General features: G+C 39.5%; 1 protein-coding gene across 1 annotated transcript in view; it reads right to left on the bottom strand.

Annotated features, from left to right (window-relative positions):
* Window positions 1-5,708: 5,708 nt before the first annotated feature.
* The window catches only part of MEIKIN (meiotic kinetochore factor), a 120,234-nt gene continuing 109,930 nt past the window's right edge, over window positions 5,709-16,012 (bottom strand). The window contains exons 13-14 of the mRNA XM_032259635.1: window positions 10,768-10,880; window positions 5,709-5,851 (exon numbers count right to left, since the gene is read on the bottom strand). Of these exons, the coding sequence (XP_032115526.1) occupies window positions 5,843-5,851; window positions 10,768-10,880 (122 nt within the window). The 3' untranslated portion in view covers window positions 5,709-5,842. The remainder of the gene's footprint in view (window positions 5,852-10,767; window positions 10,881-16,012) is intronic.

Genomic DNA, 16,012 nt, shown 5'->3' with positions numbered 1-16,012 from the left:
GTAAAGGAACCAGCCATAGGAAGAAGGTGGTGAAGAACATTCTGGCAAAGGGAAGAAAAAGTACAAAGCTCTAAGAGAGCTTTGGGCCTGTTTGAAGAGGAGAAAGGAGGCCAGAAGAACGAAAACATACTTTGAGAATGGGAGATGGTTTGAAATGGTTAGAAAGATACAAGGGACCAGATTACATAGGACCTTGTAAATTATGGAAAGGAGGTCAGACTGAGTGTGATGGGAGCTGTCAGAGGAGTTTAAAACAGCGAGGGACATGATACAATTTATGATTCTACTGTGGCTGTTCTGTGGATAAGGAATTTTAGAAGAGGAAGAATGGAATCAGAGAAATGAAACAGGTGACTATCTGTACTTTAAGAGAGAATCAATGGTGGCGAGCAAGTTATTTTGGAGATACACACTTGTAATAGGAATGAAGGAAAGAATAATCAAAGATGATTCCTAGGTTTTTGCTGTGAGCAATTAAGTAGAAGTCATTTCCTGATTAAAAGACCAGGGAACACATGGATTTGAAGAGGAAAACCAAACATATTAAGTTTGGATGTATTAAGTTTGAATTGCCTATTAGACATCCATGTGGAGATACTGAGTAGAATATATGGGGAGAAATTAGGATTAGTGAGAGAAATTTGGGAGGCATTAGCTTCTAGATGAATTTAAAATAATGGAATGGATGACTTTACCTGAAGGGAGTGTGTATATAAAGAAGGTTAGGAACTAAGGCCCAAAGAGGATAACACTTACAGGTCTGAAGGAGAAAGATCCAACATAGAAGAATGAGAAGGAGCAGCAGTAAGACAAGAGAAGAAAACGTCTCCAAAAAGAGAAATAAGTCAACTATGTTGAATGTTGCTGAAAATTTGAGTGTTCATTACATTTGTCAATATGGATATCTTGACAAGAACAGTTTCAGTGGAGTAATGTGAGTAAAAGCCAGGTTCCAAAAGACAAAGGGGGCAAATAGGAAGTGGTAAAGGAAACGCAGACAACTCCTCTTTTTTTGCTGAGATGGGGAGCAGACAGGAGATGGAAAGGGAAAATTGGTTTTCTTTTGTTTAAAATGGGAGATATTAGAGAATTTTGTATGCAACCAAAACAATCTAATAGAGATGGTGAAAATAAGCATCTACTATGTTCCATGTGCTAGGAATACAATATAAACAGGAAGGGTACAGGCCCTGTCCTTAAGAAACTAAGTAACAAAAAAGTATTACAGATTGTGATAAGTTCTGTTAGGTAATCAAACTTTTCCTTCACATATAAATTGGCTTGAAATCCTCATCTAGGATTCTATTATAAGTGCACAAAACTATGACAAAGATTATTTTAACAAATATTTTTCAAACATTTAATATGCTTAATATGTGTCCGTGCTAGAATCCAGAAATACAATAAAGAAGAAGTCATAGTTTCTGCATTCAAGGACCTTACAGTCTAAGGAGAAAAAGCAATCGACAGGTTGGGTGCAATGGCTCATGCCTGTAATCTCAGCACTTTGGGAGGCCGAGGCAGGTGAATCACTTGAGATCAGGAGTTCAAGACCAGCCTGGCCAACATGACAAAACCATTGTATGTACTAAAAATACAAAAATTAGCCGGGCATGATGGCACACCTGTAGCCCCCGCTACTCAGGAGGCTGAGGCAAGAGAATCACTTGAACCCAGGAGGCGAAGGTTGCAGTGAGCCAACGTTGCGCCAGTGCCTCCAGCCTGGGTGACAAAGAGCAAGGCTCTGTAACAAAAAAAAGTAAAAATAAAAATAAAAAATTGATGGGCAATTATAGTACATTGTGATAAATGCTATGATGTGGGAAACTCTAGAAAGATTTTGACTGAGTCCATTAGTCAGGATGTTCTATGTTGCACATGATAGAAAACTCAAACAAAACTAACATAAGCAAAGAATGAAACTGATGAGCACTCATAACCGGATCTAATGTAGATGAACAGGTCAGGCACAGCTTTAACCAAGGACTGCAACAATAGTATTGAGAATTCAATTTGTTCTTCCCATCTCTAATTTCTCTGTACAGACTCTATTCCCAGGTAGTGTCTCCAATTGTGGACATAAGCTGGCCCCCAGCAGCTTCCATGATATATCCTTTCAGATAAAAGTGCAGGAGAAAAAGGAAAGTGTGTCCCAGCATTCCAAGCAGAAAAGCTCTGATATTTAATCCCAATAAGATCATTATAGGCCTTGGACCTATCCCCAAACCAATTACTGTGCCAGAGTTGAGACGGCTAATGTGAATTGGCTTATGCCATTAAAGGCCTACCCCTGGAACTATCGTGGGATCAATCTCACCTAAACCATATGGCTTAGAAATTTAAAATCTACGTAGGGTAAAGTTAGAAGGGCAATGGATAGATGCAGGGAAAGTCACCACAAATGCCCACAACCAATATCCATAACAGAGACAAAAACATGGGGTCAACTGCACAGAGATGGTAACTAAAGCCGTGAGTAGATGACATCACCTAATTTAAGTGTGTTGCATGAAAAGAGGCCCCAGAACAGAACCCCAGGAAACACCAAAACTCAAAGATTGGGCAGAGGAAGAGAAGCCTTTGGAAGAAATTGAAAAGAGTGAGCTAAGATGAGATGAAAGCCTGGAGGATATGTTTCAGAGAAGTTATTCTTTTCTGGAGGCGTTTAGGAAGAAAGTACTAGTCTGCAACATCATTAGCTAGAAGAAGTTGGGTAAGATGAGAACTGAAAAATATCCCTTAGATTAGCATTGAGGAGATTGCTGGGAGCCTTAAGGGGAACAATGTCAGTGGAGAAACAAAGCTGAGGCCAAATTATGTGTGTTTGGGTGTATTTAGGGAGGGTAAAATGTGAGGGGTCTGTGAGAAAGTAGAAAGCACACTCTTTAGGAAACGTGAATGCAAACAGATGAGGAATTATGGGTTAGCTAGAAGAACATATGGAGTCAAGGTAGGATTTAACATGTAAGATGATGAAACATTTTTAAATTCAAGTTAGAAAATAAGAGTAGAGCAGGAGAGGTTGAAGATAACTTTTTGGGCATAATACCCTTTCTATAAACACGTATGCTATATATAACATAAAGAGGGTATTCATAACTGAACAAGCCATGATGAATGATATCTTGGAGAGGTGGAAAAAAAAAACCATTCTAGTTAAAAATTTTAAAATGGAAATGACATCACCTTTCAGGTTTTTGTTTTGTATTGTTTTGTTTTGTTTTGTTTCTGAGATAGAGTCTCGCTCTGTCACCCAGGCAGGAGTGCAGTGGCACGATCATTGCTCACTACAACTTCTGCCTCCTGGGCTCAAGCAATTCTCCCACTTCAGACACCTGAGTAGTTGAGACTACAGGCACGTGCCACCACACCCAGCAAATTTTTGTACTTTTTTTGTAGAGACAGAGTGTCCCTACGTTGCCCAGCCTAGTCTCAAACTCCTGGGCTCAAGCGATCTGTTTGCTTCAGCCTCCCAAAGCGCTAGGATTATATAGGCATGAGCCACTATGCCCAGCTCTTTCATGTACTTTTAACTGAATTTTTTAACTGAACAAAAACCTGAGATTTGTTTTTAATGAGATAAAATTTTAAGATATAATTTAAAATGATTAAAAATAAAGTTCAGTTACATGCTGAAGTAAAAGGGTTGGTTTTTTTTAGATAGCAGTCGATGTTGAAAATGGATGAAAACTATGAGCTCCTCATCCCAGAAAGAGATGAATTCCTTTTTTCATGTTCTTCCAGGGAGATTCAATGAAAGACCTCTTAGGCCTGCAACAGATGCAAGATTAAGCATACAATCTTTTCCAGGGACTTACCAATAGGATTCTTCTTTGGACTTCTCATGTTACCAGCCAGCAGGCTTCTTCTGCTTTCCTTGCTCTTAATCATAATTGAAGCTGTTGTGTCCTCACTCCTAAGTCTTGAATACCAACACCAATTCCAATTCCTTACCCCCTCCCACCTTTCCTTGTACTCCAGTCTATAATACAAAAATATTGGCCGGGCAATGGTGGCTCACGCCCGTAATCCCAGCACTTTGGGAGGCTGAGGCGGGCGGATCATGAGATTAAGAGATCGAGACCATCCTGGCCAATACGGTGAAACCCTGTCTCTACTAAAATACAAAAATTAGCTGGGCATGGTGGCACATGCCTGTAGTCCCAGCTACTCGGGAGGCTGAGGCAGGAGAATTGCTTGAACCTGGGAGGCAGAGGTTGAAGCGAGCTGAGATAGTGCCACCGCACTCCAGCCTGGCGCCTGGCGACAAAGCAAGACCCTGTTTAAAAAAATAAAAATAAAAAAAATTGAATATGCCTTTTCTGGGGAGAAGAAAAAAATATACTCAAATGTTACTGCCTCATATCTTGGCTCCACCACTTCCTAAATTACATAACCCTGGCCAAATACTTACGTCTCTGGGCTCCCTATATTTTCTTCATCAGCAATATGGAACTATCAAATGTTTATTTCTACCAACCCCACCAGGCCCAATCTAAGAATCAAGTATCATTCTTTCTCATAGGAACCTACCACCTGATAAGAAACCAGCAAATAATTCATTCTCATTCTCTCCCATCCCACCTGAATTATAAACTGCTTGAAGGCAGAGAACAGGGCTTCTATTTCATTCCTTACTTCCCCATTGCTTATCACATTTCTTCTTTTAAACTCACCACAAGAGTTGCTGACTTAGTTGAGTATTAATTTAGAATACAGGTCTAAATTTTATGCTAGCCTCCATTGTTAACTGTCTCATCTATGTTTCTTCACAACTTTTCCATATTTCACCTTCAGATGAAATCACAAAATCACAAATAGCTTTGTTAGTGGCTTAAAGCCTAGTCAAATCATTACAAGGATATCTTCATAGGGATGCCTTGTTAAAAATGAGTACTATACAGGTATTTAACTATAAATTAACTCATAGATGTTATAATTTTTCTTAATCCTGAAGTTTTTAAAATTTGATTCTTAGGAATATATATTAGTAAAGCCCTTTAGCATCAAGGACTAATCAAGTTAAAATCTCTCCAAGTTACACAACTGGACTCTGTTCACTGTACAGGATTACTGCTTTTAAAGAAGGGCATTATTGAAATACTGCAAGTTATATTACCAAATTTTTAAAAATCCTACAGATAGTATTAGCTAAAGAAGGTTTTTTGGGGATAAGGTAATATATTAAATAATATGGGACTGATTATACATATTATACATTCCCTGCTTCAGCAAACCTTGAGTATAGAGTTTCTTTCAGTCAGACCTGAAATTAGGTCTCTAACTCATGTGGTTTCAATTAAGTTCTGTTAAAAATAGCTCGTAATATAAGCATTTTCATTTTTAGCACTTCAGTAACTTCACTACCTTTTAGTGTTTTTTGTTTGTTTGTTTTTTTCTCTACATTGCTTTAGAGAAAGATTTACTACTTTTAATCATACTAACAATAAACTTTGAAGAAAAAAAAAACATCAAAGGAAGTTACATTGTACCCTGGCATTGGCTTTCTTTTTCTTTCTGAGAACTCTCAGGGATGAAGCCTCCTTATGAATAGCTAAAACCATCTATTTTAGTGTACAGTCTTCTAATACTAGTGATTTTGTTCTTTATAATATAAATACATACATTTAAGAAGCATATGAATGTTTTTTTCTTAACTGATTAAAAGTAAATGACAAGAACCTCAACTGAATTTCAACACAGAGATATATCACAAATAACTAGAGAATTTTTAATTTCATAAAATTTCAGGCAGACATTCTGCTTTACAGACTTTGACTTCACATTCCTATCTTCAAAGTAGTGAAAATTCAGCCACAGCTGTTTTTTCATGCCATTTTTATTATGATATCTGGAGGAAAAAAACAAAACAATAGATTACTTCACATACAAGCAGTTGTCCAATAGTTATTAATAACCAGCCCACAGGGAGAGAGCACTTGATGCCCAGGCCACTCTAGTTTCACCCTATCAAGCCTTAGGAAACAAATCCAGAGGCCATTAAAAAAAAAGAAAGAAAAAAAAGGAATATTTGACTCATCCCTTCTAGGGCATGCTGAGGACATGTTCTCTTTGGAGAAACAAGGAGATCTGCTCAATAACATTCTGGTGGAAAGCCCAGGAAAAATCACTGTTAGTGGCCATCACAGGGTCTTTAACCCCAGCGTTGTAACCTGGAGCACCTGATCCAGTTGTGCTTTTCATCCCTGTCCTCAGTCGCCACCCAGGAAGAAGCCTCTTATATTCTCTCACCTACCCTTCCTTTGCGTTTTCCTGCCCTTTGTTGCAGTTGAACCCAGGTTCCGTCCCAAAGACAGGATTGATTCTGGGGCCTTTGCCCCCACATCTTGGGCCAAGAGATCAAGAGTGGAACCAGCTTTACCTAGTTAGCATTGTTACTTTCATGCTATGATATACCTCATCCTGTGGCCTAATCAGCCTATCTCAATGGCTCTGAAATTTTGTTGCATCTAAAACTACCTAGGATTTTAAAATCCTGATATCTAGGCCATCCTCCATACCAATTAGATCAGGGACCCAAATATCAGACAACAGGAAAGTATGATGTGCAGCTAACGTGAGAACCAGAAACCTGTATCTTTGCTATTCAAAGTGGGGTCCACGGACCAGTTATGTCAGCATCACCTAAAAGGTTGTGAGAAATGTAGAATCCTCGGTCCCATTCTAAATGTACTGAATCAAAGTCTCCATTTTAACAAGATCCTCAAGCAATTCAAAAGCACATTAAACTTTTGGAGGTGCTGGCTATATTACACTATTCTCTGCTCCTCCCTGTTTCCTGACCTCAGACACTGCTCATTCATTAAAGACTTTGGAAACTGGTTCACAGTCATCCTCTCCACATGAACTTCTGGGTAACTTCCCAAGTGGGTAATCAGCCAACCCAACTATCTTGTCTCACCTACCCTTTACCTTCTCAGTCTTGAAATACACATCAAAGACCATGAGCTATATTTTCCTTCATCATCACCTACAGTGCATCATTTCTGACACTTTACAATGCTAGAGACCCACAAGTCATCTCTAACTACCATTCTTTCTTACTACTCTGCACCAGTACCTATGTTAGTCACTAAGCTCTGTCAATTATACTAATAAAATTTTTTTAGTTTAGACTGGTTCTCCTAAATCCTACAGAAATCCTAAATCAGATCCCTGAGGCAATGACCTGGGAATGTGCATCATTTATAAATTCATCTGGTGGTCTGAGTACCACATTTTGAGATACACTAGCTCAGATACTTATTTTTTCAACTTTGTTCACTGGCTTTTGCAAAACTCCCACTTAGCCTTTTTGCTTCTAGGGTAATTTCTTCTCAAATCACCCCTATACTTCTTGTGAGAATGAGCAAATAAAAAGTAAATTTGGGCCAGGTGTGGTGGTTCATGCTTGTAATCCCAGCACTCTGGGAGGCCAAGGTGAGCAGATCGTTTGAGCCCCAGAGTACAAGACCAGCCTGGGCATCATGGTGAAACCCCATGTCTACAAAATATATAAAAATTAGGTGGGCATAGTAGCACTTGCCTGTAGTACCAGCTGCTTGGCAGGCTGAGATGGAGAAGAATCACTGGAGCCTGGAAGGTAGAGGCTGCAGTGAGCTATGATCACACCACTGCACTCCAGTGTGGGCAACAGAGCAAGACTCTGTCCCAAACAAACAAACAAAAACACATATATACCTCCATTGGACTTGTTTTATATATTTGACTTCCTCTATAAAACTATAAACTTTATGAAGATAACTATGTCTTTGTCTCAATATCACCAGCAACTATTTCTAGCATATGACATCCAGACTCAATAAATATTTGCTGAATGAGTGAACTAAACAACTAGAGAACCTCATCTTTTCCATCTATAACCACGATACTAAAACAAAAGACTTAAATGGCCTCCACGATGTCAAACTAGCTTGATTTCTTTATCCCCAAGGCACTTGCTGGCATATTTCATCTCTGTATTTTCACTAGAACAATGGTTCTGTGTCAGACTATACACATTTACCTGATACATTGTTTACATGAGATGGTATAACCAAATTTATAACTAACCAGTCAGCATATTTTAGGCTTTTTGCAATTTTCTTAAAAACCAAAGAACAATTTCCAAAAGGGAGACAAAGAAAGCTAAGCGTGAGAAACTAACCTAACCTATAGAAAGAAATAATAATCATTGTATAATGAGTGATTTTTATATGTCACACACTTTACAAAGATTATCTCAAGTCCTCACAACAATTCTTTGAGGTAAGAACTACTATTTTACTAATTTTACAGATAGGAGGCTAAAATTCAGAAAGTCTAAGGAATTTGCTTATATGACAGCTAGAATTTGAACTTATTGATGTCCTATTCTTTATTTATTTATTTATTTATTTTTTGAGATGGAGTTTAACTGTTGTTGCCCAGGATGGAATGCAATGGCGTGATCTCGGCTCACTGCAACCTCCACCTTCTGGGTTCAAGCCATTCTCCCGTCTCAGCCTCCCGAGTAGCTGGGATTACAGGCATCTGCCACCACATCCAGCTAATTTTGTATTTTTTACTACAGACGGGGTTTCTCTCTGTTGGTCGGGCTGGTCTCGAACTCTCAGCCTCAGGTGATCTGCCCACCTCAGCCTCCCAAAGTGCTGGGATTACAGGCGTGAGCAACTGCACCCGGCCGGATGTCCTATTCCTAAGTGATTTCTACTACCATCTTTCAGATACTCAAATTAATATGTTTCTACTTCATTTGTCACATATCTATGTGATACTTCTGCGTGCTACTATGATCTAGAAGATCAAACTTCTCACTAAAGATAACATATGCATCTAGTTAAAGACTGTGATTCTACAGTACTAGCCTGAGATATGAATTCATAACACATAATTTATCATCTCTTCTGGAGCTCAAAATGAAATTAAAAATTTTAATGTTAATATAAGGATAGCTACAGGTTTTGTCTGATTTATCAAACAGTATTATTAGACTGGAAGTCTTCTCTAACACCTTAAAGTTAAAAGTGTCCTCTCTTGGGTTCCTACAGTGTCTTGTTCTAGTTCTGATTATGCAAGTAATAAGCTCTGTGAACTTGGGCAAGTCACTTAACCTGGCCAGGTCATTTTTGTTACATGTAAAATAGACTAATGAAATGGTTCTCAAATGTTTGTGTTTACTGGAATCACTTTCAAAATGCAGGTTCCTGTGCCATCGGTAGAGACTATAGTTTACCAAGTCTGCAGTTATTTTGGTGGAGGTGGTCAGAAGGACCACATATTGAGAAACCTTAGACTAGATGTTTTCTACAGCCTCCTTTATCTGGCTGTCACTATTCTGACTACTTACCCACACCACCTCCTCTATCACATCTCTTTGGTTTCACTTTCACCATTGTTTTTTATTTAATCAGCATAATGCCAGTTATTAATGAACAAAAAGCATACTGATCACAATCCTAGACTGAAATTCAAAAGTGAATTTCACCCTGTAGTCCTGATTAGAGTACTGCCAAAACAGCTAAAACTTTAAATGCCAAGACTAAAAATAGGCTGCTGCATGTTTAAAATAACATGATCACTAGTTAGCTTGGTGCTTTGCTATTTTTACTAAAGGAAAGAGACAAGTGGCCAGAGGTTGAAAGGGAAACAGGAGGCAGCTGTTATGGTAAGAGCCTAGAAAGAGGTCAGGAGATGGCACCATTAGTTCATTAGTTCAACAGTAATGGGGTGGGGAAGCGAGGGCAGTTATCTCTGTAAATTAAACTAAAAGTCTTCAGTCTGAACACTCAAAAGAACCACCAGATACATTTTGGTTTTGATTTGTTGCATACTTTAAGCCCAGAATTTTGACAATATCTAATATCAGAAACTAATATGACAGGCCAAAAATCAAATTAAGAGTATTTCTGGTGTTATTTGTAAAGTTTTGTTTTTTTTTTTTTGAGACAGAGTCTCACTCTGTTGCCTAGGCTGGTGTGCAGTGATGCAATCTTGGCTCACTGCAACCTCTGCCTCCCAGGTTCAAGCAGTTCTCCCGCCTCAGCCTCCCAAGTAGCTGGAATTATAGGCACCCGCCACACGCCCAGCTAATTTTTGTACTTTTAGTAGAGAGGGGGTTTCACCATGTTGGCCACGCTGGTCTTGAACTCCTGACCTCAGGTGATCCACCTGCCTTGGTCTCCCAAAGTGCTGGGATTACAGGCATGAGCCACCATGTCTGGCCAACTTTTTCTTAAAGTATAACAAAGTACATAGATGCATAACAAATACATATATGTACAGCTTGATAGGTTTTCACAAACAGAACATACCTGTGTAAACAGCACTAAGATAATGAAACACAACATTACCAGCATCCTAGAATTCCCCCTTGTAATCCCTTCCAAGTAATGCCCCCACTCCAACAAGGTGATCCACTCTGATGATTTTCATTATAGTTTAAGTTTTGCCAGGTTTTATACTATATGTAAATAATATTAAATGCACTCAACTCTGTCTGGCACCCTTTGTTAAATGCATCATTATGTTTGTAATTGTGTACCTAGCATGCAATATGTAACAGTTGCATCTAACTTTATATTATTGATTTTCACTGCTATATAGCACTCTAATGAATGAATATACCATAGTTTATTTATTCATTTTACTTAATGGGCATTTAGATAGTTTCCAGCTTGAGGCTATCATGAACATTGATGCTATTAATATTCTAGTATATATATTTTTGGTGACACAGATATATATTACAGTTGGGTATATTCCTACAAATGGAATTGGTGGGTCACCAAAGGCCTTCCATCTTTGTAATTTCCAGGGGTCCAGTAGTATGAGGGACATCCCTATTAAGGTGAGGAATAAGGTGTTGCCTCTGGCACCTCCTATAACCAAAAGGGAGATACAATGCCTAGTCAGCTTTTTTGGATTTTGGAGTTAACATATTTCTCATTTGGGTGTGCCACTCCAGCCCACTCACTGAGTGACCTAAAAAGCTGCCAGATTGGAAGGGAGGCCCAGAACAAGAGAATGCTCTGCAATAGGTTCAGGCTGCTATGGAGATACTCTGACAATTGTGCCAAATGATCCAGCAGATCCAACAGTATTTGAAGTGTTAGTGGCAGATAGAGATGCTGTTTGGACCCTTTGGCAGGTCCCTGCAGATGAATCACAGGGTGAACCTTTAGGATTTGAGCAAAGCCCTTCCATCCTCAGTGGAAAATTACTCTTTTGAGAAACAGCTTTTGGCCTATTGCCAGACTTCAGTAGTGACTAAACACTTAACCAAAGGCTATCAAGTTACCATGTGACACACACTGCCCATCATGGACTATGTGTTGTCTGACCTACCAAGTCATAAAGTTGGTGTTAACGGCTGTACTCCATTATCAAATGGAAATGGTTTATGTAAGATTGAGCTTGAGCAGGCCCTGAAGTCGTAAGTAAGTAACATGAGGAAGTGACCCAAATGTCCGTGGCCCCCACCCTTGCTACATTACCTTTTCTCTCACCGCCTGCTTTTAATATAACATGAGGAATTCTCTACAGTTGACTGAGGAAGAGAAAACTCATGTTTGATTTACAAATGGTTCTCTATGATATGCAGTCACTGCCTAAAAGTGTACAGTTAGAGCACCTACAAATTCTTTCTGGGACATCCCTAAAGGAAATTGGTAAAGATAAGTCCCCCAATGGGCAGAACTGAGAGGAGTGCACCTGGTTGTTGAAAGGAAGAATAGCTAGGTGTTTAACTATATTCTAGAGTGGTAGCCAATGATTTGGTTGTAGGGTTAGGGACTTGGAAAGAACATTGTATTAGTCAGGGTTCCCTAGAAGGACAGAACTAATAGGATATATATACATAAAGAGGGGTTTATTAAGGAGTATTAACTCACACGAACACAGAGTCCCACAGTAGGCCATCTGCAAGGAAGCCAGTCTGAGTCCCAAAGCTGAACAATTTAGAATCCGATGTTAGAGGGCAGGAAGCACCCAGCTTGGAAGAAAGATGTAGGCTGGGAGGCTAAGCCAGTCTAATCTTTTCCCATTCTTCTTCTTGCTTTTCATTCTGGCACGATGGCAGCTGGTTAGAGAGATGGTGCCCTCCAAATTGAGGATGGATCTGCCTCTCCCAGTCCACTGACTGAAATGTTAATCTCCTTTGGCAACACCCTCACAGACACAGCCAGGAACAATACTTTGCATCCTTCAATCCAATCGAGTTGACACTCAGTAATCCATCAAAAGTGGGCTGAAAAATTTGGGAGGCATTGGACAGACCTTTTTTTTTTTTGAGACAGGATCTCACTCTTTTGCTTAGGCTGTAGTGCAGTGGGGTGATTACAGCTTACTGCTGCCTCCATCTCCCTGGGCTCAGGTGATCCCCCCACGTCAGCCTCCCAAGTGGCTAGAACTGCAGGAGTACACCACCACACCTAATTTTTGTATTTTTTTTGAAGAGACAGGATTTTACAATGTTGCCCAGGCTGGTCTCAAATTCTTGAGCTCAAACAATTCACTCACCTCAACCTCCCAAAGTGGTGGGATTATAGGCATAGGCCATTGCACCCAGCCAGGACAGACCTCTTTCAATGAGGGGGGAGAAATGAAGATGTATCCCATAAAATTTCACCAAAAGGTGACCTTAGCAGAGGAGGATTTTAATAATAAAGTGAATATAGGATAATCAAGTCTGTAGAATCCAGTCAGTCTCTCCCAGCCACCTCTGTCAGAACAGAGCTGGGGAAAGAGTCTAACTAGTATCCTCTTCATTCATGGCTCATGAACAAAGTGTCCATGGTGGCAAGAATAGAGTTCATACATAGGATCACCAATATGGATTTCCATTACCCAAGGCCAACCTGGATGCCACTGCTGAGTGCCCAACCTGTCAGCAGCAGACAACAACACTGACTCCCCAGTATGGCTCTATTCGTCTGGGTGTTCAGTCAGCTTTGTGGTTGATTACATTGAACTACTTCCATGGAAGGGGTAGCATTTTGTTATTACTAGAACAGACATTCAATACAAAATTTCATTCCTCATGTCAAAATTCTGCCCAAATTGACATCCATGGACTCATGGAATGCTATACCCATGGTCATGATATTTCATACAACGTTGCCTCTGATCAAGGAACTCACTTCACAGCAAAAGAATTGCAGTACGGGGTCCTTGCTCCTGGAATTCACTGGTCTATGTTCCCTACCATGCTGAAGCAGCTGTCCTAATAGGATAGTGGGATGGCCTTTTGAAGATGCAATTACAGCACCAGCTGGGGGAAATAACTTGCAGGCTAGGGCAAAGTTCTCCAGAAGGCTATATATATGCTCCGAATCAGCATCCAATAAATGGTACCTTTTTTCCCTCTGTAGCCAGGAATCAAGGGGTAGAAACAAAAGTGGCACCATGCATTATTAAACCTAGTGATCCACTAGCAAAATTTATTCTTCCTGGTCTCATAATTTGATGCTCCACTGGCTTAGAGGTCTTAGTTCCAAAGGGAGGAATTCCTCCACCAGAATATTGATTCCATTAAACTGGAAGTTAAGCCTGCTTACAGTGTTGGCTGGAGTGACTGATCCAGACTACCAAGGGGAATCTGAACTACTACTCCACAATGGTGGTAAGGAAGAATATGTCTGGAGATCTCTTAGGGTATCTGTTAATTTTATCACACTCTGTGATTAAGGCTAATGGAAAACTACAATAACTCAATCCAGGAAGGACTACTAATGGCTCAGATGCTCAGAAATAAAGGTTTGTGTTACCCAGCAGGTAAAGAACCATGACCATTGGAAGTGCTTGCTGAAGGCAAAAGGAATATGCATGGGTAGTGGAAGAAGGTAGTTATAAATACCTGCCACGATCGCTTGATTAGTCAGGCAAATATCTTTGTTTTTTTCTCTCTCTTATCCCCTTATCATATAATGTATTAATAATAGTTAACTTTCTATCACAGTTTTTAAATTACAGGATAGCAAGAAGGGTGAACATTGACCAAAACTTTGTATCCTTTTCTGGAGAGAGGGTTAGCACATTTTCAGTTTTATGCAGGACAATTGTAGCATGTTAGGCAAAAATATGACTTTATTATTGCCTTTATTTGGAGATTAAATATGGTTTAAGGAGATGCAAATGGATGAGTAGTTGATAAGGAATGCACTGTGATGGTTAGTTGTATGTGACAACTTGCCTAAGATACATTACACAATTATTCAGTCAAACTAATCTAAGTGTTGCTGCAAAGGTATTTTGTAGATGTGGTTAATATCTATAATAAACTTTATATGAACTTGAAGGAGATTATCCCTGATAATGTAGGTAGGCCTCATCCAATCAGTTGAAAGGCCTTAAAGCAAATCTTAAAAAGTTTATCTGAACAAGAAGAAATCTATGTGTAGACTGCCTCATCGGCTCCTGCCCAAGAGTTTCCAGCCTGCTGTACAGTTTGCAAACTTGCCCAGCTAGACTTGTACAGTTCCATAACTGTATACGTCGATTCCTTGTTTTGTTCTCTCTAGAATGGTATTTAGTGTACATTAGGCCTTATTCTATCCTCTATAACTTTCAATCTCTCTTTAATATTTTCCACATCTTATTGGCTCTTTTTCTTGGTAGAATCCTGACAAATACAGGATCTTGCTATTCCCTACCACTATGCTGATGTTATCAGAGATAGAGATAGAAAGAAGTCAATTACGTGCTTTCTCCTTGAAAACTTTATAACCTATGGAATATGAAATATGAAAAGTCAGCACTGCAAATTAGGTCGCGTAGCAATATATTATTGTGATAGTCAATTTTAGATATCAATTTGGCTGGAATAAGGGATACTCAGAAAACCAGTAAAGCATTATTTCTGAGTAGATCTGTGTCTGTGAGGATGTTTCCAGAAAAGACTGGCATTTGAATCAGTGGACTGAACAAAGAAGATCTGCCATCCAATTGGTTGAGGACCAGAATAGAAAAGGCAGAAAAGGCCAGGCGCTGTGGCTCACGCCTGTAATCTCAGTACTTTGGGATACCGAGGAGGGCGGATCACGAGGTCAAGAGATCGAGCCCATTCCGGCCAACATGGTGAAACCCCGTCTTTACTAAAAATACAAAAATTAGCTGGTGTGGTGGTGTGCGCCTGTAGTCCCAGCTACTCGAGAGGCTGAGGCGGAGGTTGCAGTGAGCTGAGATCGTACCACTGCACTCCAGCCTAGCGAAAGATCAAGACTCCATCTCAAAAAAAAAAAAAAAAAAAAAAGAAAAGGCATGAAAAAGGCAAATTTGCTCTCTCTTCTGGAGCAAGGACATCCATCTTCTCTTGCCCTTGCACATCAGAACTCCAGGTTCTCTGGCCTATGGATTCTGGGAGTTTCATCGCAACTCCCCAGGTTCTAAGTCCCTTGGACTTGGACTTAGTGATGCCACTAGCTTCCTTGGTTCTACAGCTGGCAGATGGCACGTCATGGAATTTTTCAGCCTCCATAACCACATTAGCCAATTCTCATTAAAAATCCCTTCATATATCTCTATCTATCTCCTTTTGATTCTGTTTTTCTGGAGAATGCTGACAAATATAATTATTAAGTATCAAATGAGTAGCACTGAATTGAATATTCAAGGAACTTGTTAAAAAAGGAGAGCTCTCTATAGACTTAGAGAATGATCAGGGCAGGCACTGTGGAGGAAATAAGTACAAGAATTAAGAGTAGACATCTTTGTTGAATTCAAGTTGTACATATCTAACTAAGTTTCAGTTGCTTCATTGGCTGTTTACTTATAAAAATTTCAAAGTGCCACTGAGTAATTAGACATTCTGCCTGAAGCATAGTGAGGGGAGATGTTAAGCCTCTTAAACTGAAAAAAAAAACAACAACACTGCAAATGCTGCACTTGGGAGTTTAGCAGGCTTAAAAGACTGAATTCCTCTCTACCACTTGGAAGAAGTATGATGTTGAACAAACTGCATACTACTTTAAATCTCAGAGTCTTTATATGTAATATGGGAATAACAGTACATATC

This window comes from Sapajus apella, unplaced genomic scaffold, assembly GCF_009761245.1.
Source record: "Sapajus apella isolate SASKATOON/1434 unplaced genomic scaffold, GSC_monkey_1.0 scaffold1, whole genome shotgun sequence".
NCBI classification, from domain to species: Eukaryota; Metazoa; Chordata; class Mammalia; order Primates; family Cebidae; genus Sapajus; species Sapajus apella.
Note: the sequence above shows the minus strand (reverse complement) of the source record. Positions and strands in the feature narration are given on the sequence as shown.